Source organism: Scylla paramamosain, chromosome 18 (assembly GCF_035594125.1).
Source record: "Scylla paramamosain isolate STU-SP2022 chromosome 18, ASM3559412v1, whole genome shotgun sequence".
NCBI classification, from domain to species: domain Eukaryota; kingdom Metazoa; phylum Arthropoda; class Malacostraca; order Decapoda; family Portunidae; genus Scylla; species Scylla paramamosain.
In genome coordinates, this window is record NC_087168.1 from 21,107,463 (window position 1) to 21,129,649 (window position 22,187).

The 22,187-nt window shown below is 40.8% G+C and overlaps 2 protein-coding genes across 3 annotated transcripts in view; both read left to right on the top strand.

Annotated features, from left to right (window-relative positions):
* The first annotated feature begins 200 nt into the window (after window positions 1-200).
* LOC135109258 (threonine synthase-like 2) lies at window positions 201-8,079 on the top strand. Of its 2 annotated transcripts, none has more exons than XM_064020525.1 (11): window positions 201-502; window positions 1,588-1,746; window positions 2,227-2,421; window positions 3,064-3,216; window positions 3,664-3,882; window positions 4,495-4,643; window positions 5,409-5,474; window positions 5,892-5,970; window positions 6,417-6,528; window positions 6,786-7,003; window positions 7,837-8,079. In XM_064020525.1, the coding sequence occupies exons 2-11, from the start codon at window positions 1,602-1,604 to the stop codon at window positions 7,839-7,841; spliced, it is 1,341 nt and encodes a 446-aa protein (XP_063876595.1). In that variant the 5' UTR covers window positions 201-502; window positions 1,588-1,601; the 3' UTR covers window positions 7,842-8,079. The 2 variants fall into 2 exon arrangements, with proteins under 2 accessions (XP_063876595.1, XP_063876594.1); XM_064020524.1 differs by lacking the exon at window positions 201-502 and adding an exon at window positions 535-815.
* A 139-nt stretch (window positions 8,080-8,218) lies between these two features.
* LOC135109260 (N-acetylgalactosaminyltransferase 6-like) overlaps window positions 8,219-22,187 on the top strand; it is a 28,041-nt gene continuing 14,072 nt past the window's right edge. The window contains exons 1-5 of the mRNA XM_064020528.1: window positions 8,219-8,513; window positions 12,815-13,062; window positions 19,434-19,603; window positions 20,100-20,288; window positions 21,916-22,092. Coding sequence (XP_063876598.1) covers window positions 8,289-8,513; window positions 12,815-13,062; window positions 19,434-19,603; window positions 20,100-20,288; window positions 21,916-22,092 — 1,009 coding nt within the window. The 5' untranslated portion in view covers window positions 8,219-8,288. The remainder of the gene's footprint in view (window positions 8,514-12,814; window positions 13,063-19,433; window positions 19,604-20,099; window positions 20,289-21,915; window positions 22,093-22,187) is intronic.

Below are 22,187 nucleotides of genomic sequence, written 5' to 3' on the forward strand. Positions count from 1 at the left end.
CACGAAATCTTTTACAACCTGAGACAATAAGAAATGGAGAATAAAAATTGCATAATTAATCACCGTCTGTGCAATGTAGTTTATTCATCACTCATCTTAAGCAAGTAGAAAATTATAAAGGTTTGTGTTTTGAAACACCAACTCATAACAAGAACTATTTAGTAGGCCTCATATGATCCTCGTGGGATCATTGCACTCCCACATCAAGATCAACTATTTAGTACTTATTTCTGTCTTCAAACGCTTTGCGGTTACAATGACTATTATCAAAGGTCACAGATAATTAGTTGGGTTTTCAAGAATGCTTCTCCTGTTAATAATGTTTTTAATTTGTCATTAGAACCATAAAAAAAAATAAATGAAATGGAGCATTTTAAACGTAGTGAAGTGTAGCGTTGCAGTGTTTCGTAATATGGATTCTCATGGGCGTTCTTCTCCATTGATAACGTAAAATGTTTATCAGACCATCACTACAATTATGAAACCACCCATAAAAACCCAGGTTAGGCCTAGATCCACCAGACCTGCTGAAGTGTAGTAACTAAAGATAAAGAATTATGTAAGACATCTTTAATCTGCGGCACGTTGAGTTGTTGCCAAAGGGAAATACCGTGTTAGGGTGATTCGAGCTTCCTCATTCTGATTTAACTCAGTGTGTGCCCGCGGCTGATCCTGTGGGTGTGTGAGTGCTATAGACCAAGTAAGCTAGAGAGTCATAAGCTTCCTTGTTGTAGACAGTGGTAGTGTCAGAATGAAGTACTGCAGCACACGTGGACAGGAGAAGGGCCTGTCATTTCAGCAAGTCCTTTTCGCTGGTAAGTTTTTTTTTTTAGGCGTGTGACATCTTAAATATGGTGAATATTGAGATAAAAACGTCTGTTCCACAATGGCATACTAAAGGTTAGAATAGCATAGTAAGGGGTGTAGGGGCGGATATTCCCTCTGTTGACAATTGTTAAGTGTTTTCTCCTTAGACTTTTGAAGCTTCTTAAAGTTGGCTTATTTTAGCCTCTCCACCCTAAAACCCTGCCTTCTTGTCCTAAGCTTGCTTGTCCTGGAAAAGGGCAGCAGTAGATTACATAAGGAGCTGCTATTGATAAGATTTACCCTTACCAAGCTGGGAAGGGAGCTACACCCCCTCTCAACCTTCCTTAACTTAAAGGGGAAGGGAACTGCACCTCCTCAGTTGCTCCCAATGTAATCCAGTGGTACATGACGGATTTTTTTTTTTTTTCTTATTCAAATTATTATGAGGATGTATACTCATACTCATTGCTTTCAACCATTAAAAATATTTGTTATGTTCATTTTGCCCTCATTCCACACTGAGGGGACCCCAGTGTGGCTAGCTAGGAGGTTACAGCATTTGGTTGTGTTTGAAATGCACTCCAGTCACAGTTCATTGTCATGTGGCAATTGCTAAAGCTAGTTAAATCTGATTATTCAGCTTGACTTTAATGACACTGAGTGTGACTTTATGAACCAGAATGTTAATACTTCTGATCGTGGACTCAACTACTAGTTAGGAGTAGCAATTTAGTAATCAAGGTGTAAACTTCACGATTTGAGATTTAACGTTGTCCTCAGGCTATGCAAAGGATATGGGCCTGTACATGCCAGAGGAGGTCCCTGTGCTACAGAAGGAGGAATTACAAGGTCTCTCTGGCTATTCCTACACCGACCTTGTATGTGAAGTTGCCCGAAGATTCATAGATGAGGCAGAAATTCCCACCGTAGAACTGCAAGGTGAGGAATGCAGTATTTTGGAAGGCCACATTCTTCAGATACTCAGTGTTGATTTGTTTTGATTTGTTTAATTTTGAAATGACCTCTGCTGTTGGGCATTATATTTGATAGTTACAAGACTGCACATGATTGTTATAAGTAGAGGAAAGGCACTGAGAATTTTATTACCTGTATTTTTACTCCAACATTAAGACAAGATTTGACATCATCTACCTTCCTTTGAGGAGTAAATGAGCCTATTATATATATATATATATATATATATATATATATATATATATATATATATATATATATATATATATATATATATATATATATATATATATATATATATATATATATATATATATATATATATATATATATATGTGTGCAAATAGATTTTTTAGCCTGAGAAGTGTTTATATTTTAACCACCAAAGTAATCCATCTTTTTTAGCTATATTTTAAATATTTATTGTTCTTCCTCACACTTCAGAGCTCATCAAGAACAGTCTGCATAGGTTTAGAATCCCAGAGGTGGTGAGGATTGAGAAGCTGAATGGAGGACTGAACATAGTGGAGCTGTTCCATGGCACAACACTTGCCTTCAAGGACCTGGGGCTGGAGGTGGTGTGTGCCTTGCTCAGCTACTTCCTCACGAGATCTGGTCACCATGTCACTGTTCTCGTTGGTAGGAAGACTCTTGTCATTGGATTGTCATAAGTTTGATTTTGTTAGTGTTAAGCTGGTGTACAGTCCACTCCATTTCCCTGTTTATCCTTTAGCATTGCCTATGTGTGAATAATCTGTGAACTGCCTGCCTTGACTTGTATCTGAAATAAGTCTTGCCCATCCCTCCATCACCTTCCTGCTTACTTGTACTGACTGAGATATATCTCAGATATTAATCAAATCAGGTAGGGTGGTTCACAGCAGATGATTCACACAATGGCAATGCTAAATGATGAATGTGGAAGTGGAGGGGGCTGAACCTAATGATGCCACACTCAGCTCACATTTCAAAGGGCTGGCTAAGAATTCCACTCCAAAAAGTTTCAAGTGTAGCATATTGCCTGTGTTTCCATGAGATTTCTTAATGTTTATTGAAGCTCAACACTTAAGGCCAATGTTTGAAGCATTTACTTGATTTCATGTGACCTTCATTATTAATAATCAGTGTCTAGTCCTTTATATTTTTGTGCGATGATTTTTATTTTTTGTACATGTCATTTTGATGTATGTGTCATTTCACCACACATGTCTCATTGTTTGAATTCCCATGTCATTGTGTAAGGTAGATAAGACTCAGTGTTTGATGTCCACCTGCCCTCAGGCACTTCAGGAGACACTGGCAGTGCAGCCATTGAGGGGGTGCGTGGCCGGACAAACATGGACATTGTGGTGTTGCTGCCTAAGGGCCGTTGTACCCTCATCCAGGAGCTCCAGATGACCACTGTGATGGAAGACAATGTGCATGTCTATCGTGGTGAGTTGGCAGTCTTTCAGCTTAGAAGTGACTGAATTGTGTGTTTATTTAGACTTCAAAAAGACAATTGACTGGATATTATAGTACTTATGGCTGTTTTCCTGTGATCCATCTCACACTCTATTCTTTTCTCCTTTACTTCAAGCAACTTAACTCTCTTTCCTCTCTTTGTGCCTTACTTTTCCCAAGTCCTCACACATCTCACCCACTCTTCTTGGCACTGTCTCACTTACCTCCAGTGCTGTTTGGTAAATACAAGTGTTATTAGGTGCAACTGCCAAAAACTTCATGTTTTACATATTTTTCCACATTATAAAAATGAACAGTTTTCAATCCATGCATAACTGAGGCTATGTTGATTCACGTATATTAAGGAACTACTGTAAATCATATTAAGGTATAATGTAGTGCTAATGTAACTAATGTGTTCTTTATCAACATTTTCAGTTGAAGGCACATCAGATGACCTGGACCAACCCATCAAGCAGTGCTTTGGTGACAGTCAGCTGGTGGCATCACATGGTCTTATTTCTGTCAACTCCATCAACTGGGGGCGCATTATGGTCCAGATTGCCCATTACTTCTACTTGTACTTCCAACTCTGTGAAAAAGTGGGCTCTCCAGTGGAGGTGGTGATCCCAACAGGGGCTTGTGGCAACATTACAGGTACAGTATTGAACTCGCCAGTCTTATACCAGATTTCTAAAATTTTTGTAGAAACTAGTTGCACAGTCTGAGCATCTGTGACTGATATCCATAAAGTAAGGACAGGAGTACTTTCTCTTCTCTATCAGGGGCCATGGGGTTAAGAGAGGTGTGAATGAGTGTGATGTGAAAGTTGTGTGCCTGGTTTTGGCTATACTCTTTTTGTGGAGACAGCCCTGGTATAGGTATGGAAGTTTAAACAAACCCTCCCTTGGTAGTGGGAGAGTTGACATCCCAACTGTACATTATCTGGCCAGGCTGGAAGAATACTGCTGCTGCAGTCTGAGTATCATAAAGAAAAATTAAAAGGGACAAAGTGAAGGGACTGGGAACTTCCTTCTCTACATTTTTTATTCTCATTATTCTTGCATGTCATGGCTAACCTTTGGTATAAGGGTAGAGAATATAAAAAAAAGATAATGGATATGAAGAATGCTTATTGCTTCTCATTAAGTTATATGTATATACTGTGTTCTGATGTTTTATTTCTGCTTTCCACTATAAGCTATGAAAATACTGCAACTCATATTTTCACATTACCTTTGCTACATGCAATAATTTATTTACTTACAGCTGGTTGCCTTGCTCAGAGAATGGGACTTCCTATAACACTAGTGGCAGGAGTGAACACAAACAACATTGTTGCCAGAACATTAGATGGTGGAGACTTTTCTGTGCAGGGCAATGTAGTCACATCCTTAGCACCTGCCATGGATATACAGGTAAAAGAGGCTCGTGGAGCATGTAGTGTACTATGCTTGACTCTGAGTAAATATTGACATGCATTGGACTACTTTTGTCTTGATATTTACTATTTACTTTCAGTGCTCACTTCACATTTTTTACCTTGTCCTGTGGAAACTGGGATAATGCCAGATTTTCATGCCAGTTGTCTGCTCTATGTGCATAACATGTGATGGGAAGCCATTGTGTGTGGCTGAATTGCATTGATTCTGTTTGAATTGCATCTTTCTATTTGTTAGGAATTAGAGTGCATTTAGATAACATGCCAAAATGTTATGTTGATTATGTGGTGGTAGATGTGGTTTGTAGGATTATTTGTAAGCAATAACTGTATGTTCAAGTAATGGATGTTTTAAACACTGTTACTAATCTAGCATAGTGACATTGGGTTGGCACTTTATGTCTTGGTATGTGGTATTGATTAACTGTAACTTGAATCTTTTACAACTGGGCTTGCTTTGGGTGTACGTCACTACTGGCTCTGGTCATGATGATGGTCCTGAAAATAATGTGTATTTGTCCTGAAAATAATGTGAATACTTGTGAAACATTTGCAATCTTTCATCCTTTTCTTTCATCTGTTATAATTTTAATCTGATTTCTTATCTTGTTTATTTAATTGGTTCAGAATTATAAGGCCAGTGTTTCTTACTTTGCCTTACCTATATTTCCTATAGTTGGAGAAGAAAGGTTTAGTCTCCAAGATTCTCTAATTGCATGTGATCTTGTTGACCATTCCTCAGATCCCATACAATGTGGAGCGGTTGATGTACCTGTATGCTGATGGAGACACTAACAGGGTGAAGAAGGTGAGGTGAGAATGTCATGCTGCCAAATGATGCTCTCACAAGCTGATTAGTCTACATATTTCTGTCTTATTTCAGAAGATGTGGCAAAGTAATGTATTTGTATTATGCCCTCTAATTTATAAGATACTGGAGTATCAAGTAGAAATAATCTGCTGCCTTATGATTAGTTAATTATATTATAATTTCTTTCATTAGAAGATGTGAATAGGTAGATTAGTGAATGAGACCATCAATCAATGGCAGTGTTATCATGCCCACATGTCCTCAGACAGCAAAATTAGTTTGGCAGTTAGTGGAACACAATATAGCATCATGAATAGATATGCTGTACATGTTATATGAGTTATATGAGTCATATGAGTTTTCTATTTTTCCTGTACAGTTAGTTGATGGAGATTTGCTATTTTCCCTGTACAGTTGATGGAGGATTTTGAGAGCAATGGGAGGGTGCTAATCCCTCAGGATATCATGGAGGCCATGAGGACAGCTGTCACAGGTGAGTGGTACAAGAGAGAAGAGCAGCATGGTGTTAGAATCAATATACCAACATAACTGGAAACATACCATATTTGTGTACCAGGGCATTTTCAGTAATTAAGGGGATTTGACAAATATTTCAGAAAACTTTGTAACTTCATGAAGTGCCATCAGGTGACAGATCAGTTTGTGTTAGAATTGATGGGAACAAATGTGCTGTTTATTATGCAATTGTTAGATTAATTCTTTGAAGTTCTGTTGAGAAAAATATCAAGAAGAAAAGTTAATATTTTTACCAGACATGGGACATTTTTTAGTAAATAATCTCAAACATTGATTTTGTTTATTTTATCATTCCATGATCTAAAGAGTCACTTGCTCTCTTGTGGATTGCACCTTGACATCCTGCAAGGTTCCAGCCCCATAACATTTCATGCTGTTCATGTGCTGTTTTCATTACCACAGGAACCTTCACTGTGGATGATGAGGAGATCACTAATACCTTGTACAAGATTCATCATGATCACCACTATATAATGTGTCCCCACACTGCTGTGGCTGCAGCTTACCACTACAGGTACACACTTTTATTTATCTAGTTTGAGTACATGAAATTTGAATTATTCTAATGTTTTACTATTTCTGTACTTGCATTTGTGTAATATATTCATCAAATTATTAGGCCCATCTTGGAGCATTAAGGAAATACATTAAGTAAATATATAACTTAAAATGCTTTATTCATTACCAGGAAAATGGAAGAAATCTTATGTTGAGCCTAACCTCAGTCCCCCCCCAACTTACCCTAACTTAAAATACCTCATTCATTACCAGGAAAATGGGAGGAGAACACTTACCCCACGCCTACATTGCCACTGCCTCGCCTGCCAAGTTCCCAGAGGCGCTGCAGAAAGCTGGGGTGCCTCCAGTGACAGAACTTGTTACTCACCTTAAGTCCCTCCCCACACGCTCAATGGAGATGAGGAAGGGAGAAGACTGGTATGCAATGCTCAGAACAAAGATTGAGTCGATCACTGCCAGGAGATCAAAAGGTGGGAAGTGAGAATTATGTGCTTGCTAGTTATTGCTTGCTGAAGATTGTTAGTAGTGGTGAAATGAAGGCTGGTGTTCCTTTCATTTCATAAACATTTTGATCTGCATTTCATAATTTCTTTACTGCATTGGCTGTCCTTTGTTAACATTGAAAGCATTATTAAAAAAATGCATAGACAAAAAAGAGGGAATACTAATTTTGTCTTTTTGGAATATAAAACTATTTAAAAGGTTATGATACAAAAATTAGTCTCTGTTGTATGTAATTATGGAGAAAATGCCTGTGAAAAGATCAGTATCCTCTTTTATTTAGTATTAATATTATATATCTTGAAATTTTATCCTTGACTGGTAGAGTTATAGTATCTTGCAATATTAAATCCACTTGCCTTTTGCCACTTATGTAAGCATGGAATCTTTCTCAAAAATTGGCAGTAGTGGGTCTGAGAGTTGGTGTCCTCTGCCATACCACATACCATCTCTTTATTCCTTCTCTATCCATATTTTTTTTTACCAAAGCAGATGGTGGGCCAGGGACCTGTTCATGTGCCACTTATGTAAACCTGGAATATGTCAAAAACTAGGGACAGTCAGTGGGTCAATCTTCTTTGGCATACCATTTATATTCCTCCAGTGTTTTATCCAGGATGATGCTGGACAAGGATCAGTTTTTCCTTGCCCAGTTTTTCTGTTCTCTAAGTAGTGGTAGGGATTCACAGAACATGTATTATCTGTAGTTTTTATATTGGGATTCATAGAGCATGTTTTACCTGTAGTTTTTATGTTGGGATTCACAAAGCATGTTTTACCTGTAGTTATATTTGTCTTTCAGCATGAGAGGAACTGTCACTTCAGCCTGATACATCTGTGAAGGTGCTGGTCTTGACTTTTCTTGCCATTCAACACAGCAGAAATTATAGTTCATATTCAAGCCTGGAAGGTAAAGCTACTTGTAATTAGGTGTTAGTAAGATGTATTAACCTTACCGTAGATGTATGTAGAGTGAAAACAGATGTTGCATGCTTAGGATAATGAATATTTGGCTATGATGCATAATAAAGTAAAATAAAAAATATATCTATGAATAAACCTTATGATAAGATTTGTAAAAGAAGAAAATTGGGAGGTTATGGCGAAGTATTTAAGATACCCCTAAAAGCGTTTTCTTTGAATATCTTCCTTGCGTGGTTCACAAGTGGACTGAGTTACTCGCGTACTCAGTCCAACTCAGTTGTCGGGCAACAGTGGAAGGGTGTGCGTGCCTGTCTCGCCCGATGCTTCACCATGCGAGTGTGCGGGAGACGTGGCATTTTCCGAAACATATACGCCGTAGTTCTCCTGGGTCTATTCGCCCTCTGTGTCTATAAAATTGGACGTAACGATGAATGGAGGGAAGCTCATAAAAAGTTGATTGGGAACCTGAAGTTAAGATCACGCGGTAGTAATAGTAATAATAATAATAATGGAAATGAAGGTGCAGTGAACAGCGAGGAGTTTGTTAATAGCCAGGTAAGGTTGATTTATTAGTGCTTACCTGTGTTATAGGTTTGGGGTGATGATGTTAAAGGATGAAATAAGTAGAAAAAAAGTATCTTCTAGCTACGGTGTTATCATCAGGTTATTCTTTTCTGGTGAGAGAAGATAAGAAACAATCTCTCTCTCTCTCTCTCTCTCTCTCTCTCTCTCTCTCTCTCGTTATTGTGTGTTGAGTAAATGGTAAGAGAGAGAGAGAGAGGATGTGGATAAATGAAGTGAGAAGGAAAGGAGATAACAATGGGTGAACAGATAAGGCTAATTTCACGTTAATTTTAGAATCCTGTGTGGTTCTGTGTGTGTGGGTGTGTGTAGGCAGAGAGGAAACTAGCCAGGCAAGGCTGGAATGGAGGAGCGTGTGTGAAAGGTTTGGCAAGGCCATTCTTTTATAGCTAGGTGGATGAGGGAGTTACTGACCAACACACGGAAAAAAAAAAGGAAGAATTAGTATGTAAGAATGGTGTAGTGTAGATGAGGAGTAGAATGGATAGTCTACAAAAGTTAGCTCAACCTACTCCTTACTTCTTTGCTTTCTCCTTCAGTAAACATAGGTTGTCTTCATTGTTTCCATGGTGATGTTGATCCTTGACCCCTTCCTCCCTTCACTCCCTCTCTTCCTCCCCCTCTCCCGCAGCATTACCTTGAACCGTGCTTCCCCGTCCTTCACTCTCGGTTGTAAAATTCGCTTGATTATTATTATTTTTTTTTTTATTTTTTTTTTTGCGTCGGTGTTGGGTGGGGCCTAGTTTATTAGTATTGAGGGTGAACCTGTTTTGTTTCCCATCACGTGGGCTCAAGTGGTGGTGGTAGTAGTAGTAGTAGAGGAAGTATGTAATAACAACATTAATAGTGGTAATGTTGCGGATGTGATGGCGGTGATGGTGGTGGTGGTAGTAGTAGTAGTAGTAGTAGTAGTAGTAGTAGTAGTAGTAGCAGCAGCAGCAGCAACAGCAGCAACAGCAACAGCCTATGCCTACTCTCTCTCTCTCTCTCTCTCTCTCTCTCTCTCTCTCTCTCTCTCTCTCTCTCTCTCTCTCTCTCTCTCTCTCTCTCTCTCAAGCCAGTATGTCGTGCACCCAAACATAATTTCTCCCCTCCCTCCCTTTACACCTTCCCTCTTCCTCTCCCTCCCTCTCCCTCTCACCCTCTCCCTCTCTCTCCCTCTCACCCTCTCCCTCTCATCCTTTCATTCTTTCTCCCTCCACATCCTGTGAGGGTGAAAAAAAAATACATCACGAAAATATGTATGACGGTGAAGTAAAAATAGGAACCATAGAGAAAGTGTGTGTGTGTGTGTGTGTGTACTGAAGTAGTGGCATTGGAATTAAGAATCGTTAAATCAATCTCTCTCTCTCTCTCTCTCTCTCTCTCTCTCTCTCTCTCTCTCTCTCTCTCTCTCTCTCTCTCTCTCTCATGACAGGTGAAGTATTTTTTTTTTTTCTAGTTAAGTGTCAATCGATATAGTTTAATGCATTACTCATAATAGCTTTACTCTCCGAACATACACGAGGGAACACAAAGGAGGAACAAGGCGCAGACGTTGACGTTAGCTAGCCATTACCCGTCAAGGAATAAGAGTCTACGTATTGAAAAAATTACAAGTTAGAATAGTTTTAATAAATTCATATATACTGCTTTGGTCGTCCTTCATTAATATTCAGTGATGTAAATAATTGTTTGCACTGACACGTAGGAGAGAGAGAGAGAGAGAGAGAGAGAGAGAGAGAGAGAGAGAGAGAGAGAGAGAGAGAGAGAGAGAGAGAGAGAGAGTTGATTCCCTCTTTTCTAGGCTACATTTAATTAAAAAGATCATAGCTAGTATTTCGAAACACTTAAGGGTCTCTCATAAGAAGCAATATCAAAGGAAACAGAGATCTTGAGTCAGATTCTCTTGAATATATTTATTTATATATTCCAGTAATCATGGAAAATGTGCTAAAGCCATTACTAAGATCATGAAGCACTCCCTTGAAAGCTTCAGACATAAAATATTCCAGAAATCAGTTACGTAGTACTAAAGTAAATCTGAAAAGTTGATTATAATTAAATAAAATAAAAGAAATCAAGGAAAGCTGCAGGAAGCCGTCTGGTCTATGCTAGGCAGTCCCTGCATGAAACGTGCCTACCTAGTATTTCCCTGTCATCTATCTAATCTTTCTAAAAGCTCCATAATAACTTGACACTAACAACTTGATGACTGAGTCTATTTCATTCATCTACCACTCTAGTCGAGAACCAGTTCCCTCCTATCTCCTTTTTTTTTTTAATCTAACCTATCTAACTGTACCAGTGAAAGATTCAAAGTACAAATATTAGATTAGTGGCAATGGATAGAAGTAACAGTGGTGAAAGCGATAAGCAACAGAGGTGAACAAAAGACGTTCTGGGTGCGGAATAGTAATGACACACTGAGCGGTGACCCCAAGCCTCTAACACAGACCAAACACATGCAAGGTTACGCGTTCCTTTTCAAGACTAATATTATGAAACGCTCCGCTCTCTCGCCACAACTATTTTCAAACGTCATAGAGATGATTAGTCTGGTTCGCAGTAGTGTTCCTCACGTTAAGGGTGTGTAAATCTTATTAATCCCTCACTAGAACCATAAAAATCACCCTTACAAATCCGTGTAATTTCAAGTAGGGCCGTTTTATTGTAGCGGAGATGTGGCGCAGAAGTGTTTGAGAATGTGGTCCAGAATGCCTTGTTGTAATGTTCCTTCTTCCTCTACAGCGCTATATGACCTTGTTGCTTCTATCCCCGTTTCCTTAGAGTCAGAGGATGGCGCCAGGCACAAGTCCCGTCTAGTTGCTTTTGTTTTTTGCATCTTCCTCTGTGACACCCATCCTTTGGAGTTTTACCGCTACTCCATCATCCTTCCTATTTCACTCTCCGTTTACAGTATCAATATTTCAACTTTTCATGTATGCATCTAATATTTGTACTGTTTCCATCTTAAGTATTTCAACTTTTATCTATGTATCTTATCTGTTATCCTCCGCAGTGGCGCTATAATGCACGACCCCTTTCTTATTTGTTTATCTTTCTCTCACCCCTCCATTCTCTCGTCTTTCAGCTCTCTAGTAAAATCTGTTAAAAGTTTAATCCTTTAGTAGTTGCTATAACGAGTGATAGTGAATTAAGTACGTGGATTTATGGCTAGCTGGTAAATTGATCAGTTGATTGAGGTTATAACAACACTGCAGATACATGTCTGAGGGTGAAGGCGATGCTTTAGCTTTGTCATTCTCCGAAGGTTACAGAGAACGCATCAGTAATACAAAAATGCAAACTGTCATTTTCCTCCTCCCTCCCTCACCCCTCCCCGCTATGCCATGACCTTCCCCACCCCCCAAGCTCTTAAAGTAAAGTGCGTTAATTCATCTTCTCTTGTCTCAGTGGAAGTAGATGTCACCACCATTACCACCACAGCTAGCAGGCCATCCTTGTTCCGCCATGTCTTAGAAAGAATGGAGGCTTTGTTTGCGCAGTAATAGGAAGTTTGGCATATTTTCAACCTAACCTTCGTTTTCTTACATAGGAAGTAGGATCATATTCTGAAACGCTTATGTGAAGCATCCCGACTACTTTTTAAAGGGTCTAATTGAAGTTACAATGAAATAAGAGTGTTTTTTTTTTCTTTTTTTTATACGGTTTCTATGATAAATTAACGTGGTTTCTACATTATTAACAGGAGAAACACTCTTGAAAACTCGGCTAATTATTCCTGTGGCTTTTGAAAAATAGTGATGGTGAGAGAGCAAAGCGTTTGAGAATACGGGCCATAATAACACTTATTCGGAGTTCTTAAGGATTGATTCCTTGCAGTGTAAAGAGGAGTCTGTTTGGTGATTTTATCTTTTGCTTTGATTTTTATCCGCACGTTGAGTGTTCACATCTCTATCCAGCGTCATTTAGAAGTAACCTTTTTTTTTTATGTAACTTTAGAGGGGCTTGTATGACCTTCATTGCCTCACAGGCGGGATTCCATTTCACCATTTTTCCCGCCCTTCCTTTCCCCACCCCCCTCCTCTCCTTACCCGTCCAACATGACCCCCTCCCCACCAATTCCCTCCCTTCTATAGTCTCACCGTCCCTACTCTTCCCCACCCCTCTCCTCACCTCATCTCTCCACCAATACCCCCTCCCCACCAGTCTCCATCCTCCCACCTCTCCCCTTCCCCCCCACCTTTCCCAGCACTTCCTCACAACCCACCCTCCAGCCTGAACTTGCCCTTGGAATCATCATGACATCACTCTCTCATTTACTTCCTCAGATGGGCTATGTATTCCCGGATTCCAAGTTAGAGGAAGGGGCACGGCTGCAGCTGTTTGACTGGCATAATCACACGCAGGAGGCTCTGGATAAGGCTAGGACAGGACCAGGAGAACAAGGCCTTCCACACTACCTCCCGGCGGATCTAGAGGATAAGCGGGAAGAGCTCTTTCAAACAAATGGCTTCAATGCTCTATTAAGTGATTATATACCCCTGGACCGTGCGCTGCCTGATATTAGGCATCCCAAGTAAGTGGTCATTCGCCAGGCACTTGCATAGAGAGGCGCCAAGTGGGGATGTTGTGCTGTTAGATTTTGCAAGATCGAATTACCGCGGGAGAAGATTGGCGTCGCCTCAGTGGCTTTATCTTTTTATAATCTGTTTTTGTTTTTAATTTGTATGCTTCTTGATTAATTGGTTATCATTATGCGTATTCATTCCTCCTTTCTTTCCTATTTTGTTTTCGTTTTCTTTTTCCCCGTCGTCGTTCTCTTTCGCTTCTTTTTGTTCTTTTTTTTTATTCTTCTCGTATAATTTCCTGTTTCTCTCTTCTTTAGTAATTGAGTATCATTATCGTCCTCCTCTATTTCCTACTTTTTATGTCTCTCTTCTTGTCCCTCGTCGTCCTCTTTCTTCACTTTTCCCTCCTCCCTCTCCTCCTTAATTTCCTATCATTTCTTATTCCTCTCCTTGATTGAGTATCATTATCTTCCTCCTCTCATTCCTACTATTTTTTTTTTCCTTTTTCCTCTCCATCGTTCTTCTCTTTTTCCTCTTCTTCCTTCTCTTAATCTTTTATTTCCTATTCCTCTCATTATACGTTAGAATATTTTGGTCTCCCCAGACAGCCAAAGACTAACAGATGTACTAGTATTTGTTCTTCCTTTATTTTCCTTCCTTCCTTCCTTCCTTTCCTTGACCCTAATGTGATGTACACGCACACTCGGTCTCTGCCACCTCAGCAAACTTAGGCAAGTTGTTGTTTCACCCAGTCACCGACCATGTTTGAGTTCCGTCTTGCTGGAGCGCGTAGAAGGTCAAACAAAGCGTGTCTCGAAACATCCTGGTGTCTTATTTTTATTTCTTTCAATGGACTGCACCGGATGTTACTGGGATTTTTACGAATATTAGTGATAGGAAAAAATACACAGTCTTCTTCAGTTGTTCATCTCCCTTGCATCTTCCTTTGTCCTTATGAGGGAACAAGGCCCTTCAGAGTATTGGCGTTAAGTGTTCAAGGTTGCTAGAGGAACTATAGAAGAGACCTTGGGGGCTGGGATGCACGAGTCACCTTGGAAGGCTGGATCGCAGGCCGCCAGCAGGTTGCCAGGTTGTGTGAAGTCTGCCTTGACTGCATGCTGCTCAGGGAAGGGGGAGGAAAGGAAAATGTTGGTAAGAGCGAAGAAAGAGAGAGGTGTTGATATGAAAACAGTCCATGTCAACACCTGTAATACCTGTTATGTTTAGCTTGGTGTGTGTGTGTGTGTGTGTGTGTGTGTGTCAGGAAGGATAAAGAAGGGAACACGTTGATAATATATATTATAATCTCGCCCTTAACCGAAATTTTTATTATTCCCGTCCTTATTCACATTTATTATATCAGTCAAATTTGATTTTTTTTTTTTCGCTGGGAAGGTAAAAGAAAAAAATATTTCTTTACACATGAAGGATGTTGGCTGGCCATGAGCACCAAATATAGAAAAAAAAGTGCAGTTACCACTAAACGAGTCACTACACTATACAAAGCTTTCTGAATCGCATCTGGCTGAATAACAAGGCTATAGTAGAAGTTATAAGGATTTCAAGTCTCTCTCTCTCTCTCTCTCTCTCTCTCTCTCTCTCTCTCTCTCTCTCTCTCTCTCTCTCTCTCTCTTATCTTGTGCCCTTTTAAATTAGTCCTGATAAGAGAACAAAGCGTTTGCAAAAGACGAACCTTAAAATTGAAGGAGATTGAAGGAAAACGCAGAACACAGTTGAAGCGACAGCAGAAAGTTACTCCACTTCTGACCATAATACACGTGTTTCCGCTGCAGGATCCTTATTTTCAGGCGCTTGTTACTCACAGATAGATAATTTTCAAAGACCGCAGAGATGATGTCAGATTTTCTTGAGTGTGTCTTCTTGACCTAGTTCTTTTTACCGTTGTAGTAGTAGTAGTAGTAGTAGTAGTAGTTGTTGTTGTTGTTGTTGTTGTTGTTGTTGTTGCTGTTCACGCGGTCGTGGTGGCTTTTCTTTCTTGGGAGGTGACGATCTGAGACGATGATTCACCGCTGTCCACTCACGTCTTCTAAAAACCCGTCATCAAACAGTAAACCACTCACTCGGGCAGCTTCCCACTCTGACACGTGCTGTACCTTTTTTAAAACCATGCATAGAAATACGAAATCACATTTGAAAACTTCAGTAACTCTCACTACAGCCACTGGTACCCACGCAGCGTTTAAGAATTAGATATTTAGTTTCATCTCAATGCTTCATCTTTCCCCTATGGTGTTCTGAAGAATAATACCTCAGTAACTGCCACTACAGCCTATTAAAAGTTATCGAGATGGGACGGCACAACGGTGAAGATTCCTACATTTCATCCCATTGCTGATCTGAAGTGGAAAATCCGAAATAACCTGCACTAGAGCCTATTAAAAATTATCGAGATGGAACGACGCAAAGGTAAGATTTCAAAGTTTCATTCCAATGTTATGTTCTGAAGAGGAAAACCCAAACAATTCCCTATTCAGCTTAATCAAAAATAATCAAGATGGAACAACACAACATACGTTTAAGAATACAGTTCAAAGCTTCACTCCAGTGCTAAACCTTCCCGCTGCATCAGTGTGAAAACTGCAGGTCTGGTTCTCTGTGGGTAGCGTTGCCACGTGCTCGGAGATAACAAGGAGCCAGCGTGTCAGTTTGCCAAAGTGCAAGTGTGTTCCGGTCACGTGTTTCGCCGTGGCTTGGGAACTAACAGGGAGGCAAATGTTAAATAGCCGGTGTTTCTCTTGCGGACTGCCAGTGTGAATGTTAATGTTTATCGTTGTTTGTGTCTTGACTTCTTTTTCTTTCTTTCTTTTTCTTTTTCAATACTACAAAGCAATGTATATTTGGATAATCCGCATTCCTCATATTTGTTGTCAGTGTGAATGTTGTTTCTCGTTGTTTATGGCTAGATTTTCTCTTTTTATGATATGATTTTGATGAATATACTTATGAAGGATTTGAAATATTATACTCAGAAGAATATGCTTAAACAATACAGTTATAAACGATGAAGATACACACATAACGAGGATACATACTCGAAAACGATAGAAATACACCCATGAACGTTGAAATTCACTCATGAACGTTGAAATACACCCATGAACGTTGAAACTCACTCATGAACGTTGAAATACACCCATGAACGTTGAAATTCACTCATGAACGTTGAAATTCACTCATAAAGATTGAAACACTCATAAGTGAGACGGATACACTCAGGAATCACAAATACATGAATAAACAAAAAAAAAAATTATTACACACACACACACACACACACACACACACACACCACTAAGTAGCCGTAGCAAGAGTGCAGCAGCCACAGGTGACGCTTGCGGCGGCGTTCCTTTGGGGTCGATACAGGAACCAACCCCGTTTTCATCGACTCGACCCTCTCGTCACCGCTTATTGCATTATTACGGCGCCTTATTGGAAGGGAATGGGAGGTATTGGAGTTATTTTGAGACGCGCGATGAAGGGAGGGACGGAAAGACAGGCTTGTTAGGAATGTTTATCTGGTTACAAAGTGTTCACTCTTATCTGGTGTGACTGTATAGCATGTAACACTAGACGCCACGTGTAAAGCTGCTCTCTCTCTCTCTCTCTCTCACACACACACACACACATCTCCCCGTACACCTGAGCAAACATCTGTGGTCATCCGTTTCATAATTCTCTCTCTCTCTCTCTCTCTCTCTCTCTGAAACTGAGTTGAAACTTTATCGTATAAAGTTTTGTTCTCAAGAGTGTGTGTTTGTGTGTTGTGTGTCCAGTACCATGTGTCTTCTGAAGTGACCGTATAAGAATATTTAAGCGTTTAGGTGTTTGAAGAAAAATGTTTGTGTCAATATCATTCAACTTAATTTTGTCCAATCAATATTTTTCACACACCTGTACTTAGTGTGGCAGGTGTATCCGTTTTACAGGTGTTGGGGAGACGAGACGGTAACATGTGGATGAGAGGGAAGGTAGAGTCATTCCTGAAACACACACACACACACACACACACACACACTTGTCTTGCCACGTGTTCTTCAGTTTATTTCCACGTGTCATGCTCTGTTGTGCGTGACTTTGCTCAGCAGACATTGAGTAACCTGACCCTTGTACTGACGCAGACACCGTAGTCCAGTCATTTGAAGGCAAATAGGAAACCTGTTCCCTCATGGAGTTCATAGACATCCACTCGTTCATCCCCCCCTACCTCCCCCCCTTCTCTCTCTCTCTCTCTCTCTCTCTCTCTCTCTCTCTCTCTCTCTCTCTCTCTCTCTCTCTCTCTCTCTCTCTCTCTCTCTCTCTCAGCGTCTAGTGTGTGTGTGTGTGTGTGTGTGTGTGTGTGTGTGTGTGCTGATTATTGTGTTACTAAAAGAAATGTTTAAATGTTTTGGTTTCCATGGTAGGATAAAACAGTTAAAAATTGTTAACATATCTTGCACTTGCAGGAAACGAGGAGAGCCGTGGAGTGTTAGCCTTCACAATGAATAACATTTAACTTGTAGATTGACTCATAACTTTTCCTTGTTTGTACTTTGTTCGTTATAAACCACCACCATCTAGACACTATGGCGTGAGATGACTGGAGTAAACAAGATATCTTTCTTAAGCACGCCACGTCATCCCTCTACGTATTGTTTATGTGCTAGTGTGCATGCTAGGCGGCTGTTTCCCTTGGCCGTGTTTAGGTCTGTAGCGCGGAAGTTGAGCCATTTTGCGAGGCTGTAAATTCCGTACGCCTTGTATTGTGAAACTCTTCGTTCTGTTTTAAAACGCTTTGAGCTCTTGGATGCTGAAGCAGAATCCCTGTAAAATTGCCAATAATCATGAAAACACTCTTGAAAATCATACAACTTCCACCAGAGCATGTTGAAACTCTGTGAGACGCTTAAATATTTGAGCATGCGATATCTGATTTTGTAAACGAGGTCACCTGTGAAGATGCGACGGGTGGGATCTGTGCTTGGAAATGCTGATTGAAGTCAGTGGTAAGAATGGACGCACTTAAGCTGAAGTGGAAAATCCCTGGCAGAACAAGGCTAAAACACCATAGAGGAAACGATGTGCATTTTTAAGACCAACTCAAGTATTTGGCGCATAAGATACCTCACGAACCTGATAGTATTAAAAGGAAAGTTATCTCCAGTACGGGAATGTGATAGCAGTATCAGATAAGAACACCAGTCCTCTCTCCCAAACATTTTTCAATTTATAGATACTGAATATTTGCGTGAACTACTCTTGAAAATTTTTATAACCTCCACTACTGGCAGCTAAAAGTAGTCACGATGAGGTATCAAAAGAATGCTAACTGTCCTTTCTACGCATCAACTGACCCTCCACCCTTACGCTCATCCGGCTAGTGGTGGTGACGCCCATGGGGGAGAATAAAGTTAAATATTTAATACCCAATCCTCTTTCTCATTCCCAGCATTCCTTTCCCTCAGCGTTACTTTTCGCTCCTTTCCTTTTCAGTGTTATTGTGTTATCGTGATGTTGTTGATGCTGGAATGAGTTGGTGTGAGTTATTATCAAATGGGATGAATTTTTCTCTTCTTCCTTGTATAGTGGAGCGTTTAGTGATATTTCAATCAATTATTTTTTGAGTAATAGTTGTAGTTGGATTGGAAGGAGGTGGAGGAGGGTAGCTAATAGGGAACGGAGAGAGAGAGAGAGAGAGAGAGAGAGAGAGAGAGAGAGAGAGGAGGAGAGAGAGAGAGAGAGGCAAGGAAGAAGAGGATGGTGCTTGGGGGAGGGAGGTGGAGGTGGAGGAGAAGGATGTTGGGGATAGGAAGGGAGCTTGAGTATGCTGATTGGATCGTCTCTTCTCCCTGGCTGGTGCGTACATACTGCCAGCTGTCCACATTTCGTCACAATGAACTTCCCTGCATGGCCTGAAGGGAGGAGAGGGGGAGCATGCCAGGTCGGTCTTTCTCTCTCTTTGCCCCTTATTCTAAAACACTTCTGCCCGCACCCTAACTAGTTTCAAGTCTCTAAATGAAGTTACACGGGTCTTTAAGGGTGTTTATACGACTCTAGCGACAGATTAACATTTACCTTATTAACAGGATAAAGACTCTTGAGAACACGGTATGTGACCTTTGAAAATAGTCGCGGTGAGAGAGCAAAGCATTTCTAAATACGAGTCTCTCTCTCTCTCTCTCTCTCTCTCTCTCTCTCTCTCTCTCTCTCTCTCTCTCTCTCTCTCTCTCTCTCTGAAAATAAACTGATAAAATCTGTTTTCCTACATTTAACACGAGGATCACATTACAATCATCTTTTTGACCGCCTCCTTCAACTACTACTACTACTATTACTACTACTACTACTACTACTTACGTAACCTCCTCCTTGCCCCGACCAGATGCGCCCTCAAGAGGTACTCGGAGCGCCTTCCCACAGTCAGCGTCGTCATCCCGTTCTTCGAGGAGCACTGGACCACGCTGCTCAGGACTGTGGTGTCTGTCCTGCACCGCTCCCCCCCTGAGGTCCTCCGGCAGATCATACTGGTGGACGATGGCAGTAGTATGAAGGGTGAGTCCACACATGCGCACACACTGGTAATGAAACTCGGTATATTACGATGAATACAAGCACATGCACACTAAATGAATGTCGCCCAAATATTTCGAGATGTCTCTCTTTAATCCTTATCACTGTCCTTATTCTGAGCTACAGGTTTCAAAGTTTTTGGTCTGAGCCTCAATCAGTGCCAGTTCTATGCTACATGGCCTTTCATACACATGCTTTTGTGTGACCACCGCCTTGAGGAACTGGAGAGGAGATTAGGTTTGCGGGAGTTGCCTGGGATAGATGGAAGACTGACAGAAATGAGGGGATGAATTGTTGTGGTATGCCTTTGTTCTGTTGTAGATTTGTAGAGGGGGAGGAGAATGATGATGATGATGATATGATGTTCTTTGCGTCTATGTTCAGACCGTGCATGCCATTGTTACTTACACTACACTGACTAATTATTGTACATCGCCGCTCCCCCACCATTTATCTCATCAGCCTTTTACACCCACAGACTTTCTACAGTCACCCCTTGAGACATGGCTGAAAAGGTATGTCCCCAAGGCGATGGTGGTGCGTCTGCCATACCGTAAGGGGCTGATTGTGGCTCGCCAGGAGGGTGCCAAGAAAGCGAAGGGCGACGTGATTGTGGTCCTCGACTCGCACTGTGAGGTGATGACCAACTGGCTGCCACCACTGCTAGGTGAGGAGATCTGCTTGTCTGGTCGTGCTGTTCCGGTGTCCTTCAGTGTCTCCTGTATTATTTTATTTTGTAGATTTGATTTTCTATCTTACATTTTCATTTTACTTCTGAGATGCTGCCATGACTTACCAATACGCCCGTACATTTGACGCTTTATCTCATATATGTTGAAGTTTACTCGAGATGTTATCATTTTCTATCGTTATGACTATTTGAGGCTAAAGAAGAGGACAGCAAAATTATATTATTCTTTTGAAATCTGATTTTAGTTGAATCATTTAGACAAGGATTATATTTTAAGTCAGTAAAACAACTAATTTGATGAAATAGTATTCATATTTTGTATTATAGCTGGAATATTTAATGCCCACAGTCAGTCGAGTTTCGCGCTTACCTTCTGAAGGCACGGCGCTAAATTCAAGGATCGCGAAACTCGGTGTATTGAAAACACTGTGAAAACGCTTATTCATTCTGGCAGCTTGGCCCAGAACTGTGTGTGTGTGTGTGTGTGTGTGTGTGTTGTCCTCACATCCAGCGTAAAGCAGTGCTGTGGCAGTGCAGCACCTTTGCATAAAAAAATGTGTGTGTGTGTGTGTGTGTGTGTGTGTGTGTGTGTGTGTGTGTGTGTGTGTGTGTGTACAGTCGTGCAGTACCATCATATCTAAAACCGTATGTGTGTGTGTGTGTGTGTGTGTGTGTGTGTGTGCACTTTCTCTTTCCGTTTTCTCTTCGCTCGCTTCTCACCCTTGCTACTTACTTCTTTCTATTTTCTCTTCGTCCTCGCATCCTCTTCATTCACCCTTCCTCCACTTCCTTGCCCCATGTACTCTCCTTCTCCGGTTAGGTTTCTTCTTTCCTTTTTTTTTCTTTCTTCTCCCTTCCTCTTTCGTCTCGTCTCAAACTTCCCTCCCAGTCACCTCCCCTCCTTATCTTTCAGAGATAAGGGACAAGGGAGTGATACCTCGCTCTCTTTCTCTCCCCCTCATTCATTATGTGTCATTTTTACTTCATCCTTTCTCACTCTCTTTTCGCTTCATCCTTTCTCACTCTGTCACTTATATAATTCCATTTTCGTTTACAATCAGTCTCATTCTCTTTAGCAATCCTCAGGATTGTTCTTATTTTCACACACACACACACACACACACACACACACACACACACACACACACAGAGAGAGAGAGAGAGAGAGAGAGAGAGAGAGAGAGAGAGAGAGAGACTTGGCGGGGTTTACTGTATGTATAGCGCTTGACGCATGCGCGAAACTCGGAAATGGTAAGAATTTAGGACTAAGCGCCAACTCGAGGATCGCGAAACTGAGGTAGCGCGAACCTCGGGAGAATACTGTATGTGTATGTGTATGTGTATGTATCGTACACACCATACAAATATTTATGCCAGGAAACAAGATCACTGGTATTGATTTTTAATGGCTTTTTATATAAAATTTGTATTCTCGAATTATTTATAGCATGCTACATACCCACTCAATTCTCTGTATCGGATAGTAACACATGTAATTATTAGGAAAAGTGTTGCTAATCTGGTACAGAGTTTAAGTAATCACAAATTTATATATTCTGCTTTTACTTAGATTCATCAATAATTAACACGCCACTGTCTGCAGATCCCATCCTGAACAACCACCGGACCGTCGTGTGTCCGCTCATCGACGTGATTAACCAAGCCACCTTCGCCTACACGGCCCAGGACCACGGGGGCCGGGGAGCCTTCGACTGGCGGCTCTTCTACAAGCGGCTCAGTCTGCGTCCCAATGAGCAGAAAAACTTGCCCGAACCTTTCCCGTAAGCATGTAGATCTGTTTGTGTGTGTGTGTGTGTGTGTGTGTGTGTATACAGATGATATTATGTACCATTTTGCATTTTGTATTGTATATGT

What these genes read in the sequence shown, in the direction of transcription:
- LOC135109258 (XM_064020524.1), top strand. Translation starts at nt 752, where the DNA reads ATGAAGTACTGCAGCACACGTGGACAGGAGAAGGGCCTGTCATTTCAG. An exon ending in CCATGTCACTGTTCTCGTTG is followed by an intron (nt 2,422 to 3,063) that starts GTAGGAAGACTC and finishes ACCTGCCCTCAG; the next exon opens with GCACTTCAGGAGACACTGGC. An exon ending in GGCTTGTGGCAACATTACAG is followed by an intron (nt 3,883 to 4,494) that starts GTACAGTATTGA and finishes ATTTACTTACAG; the next exon opens with CTGGTTGCCTTGCTCAGAGA.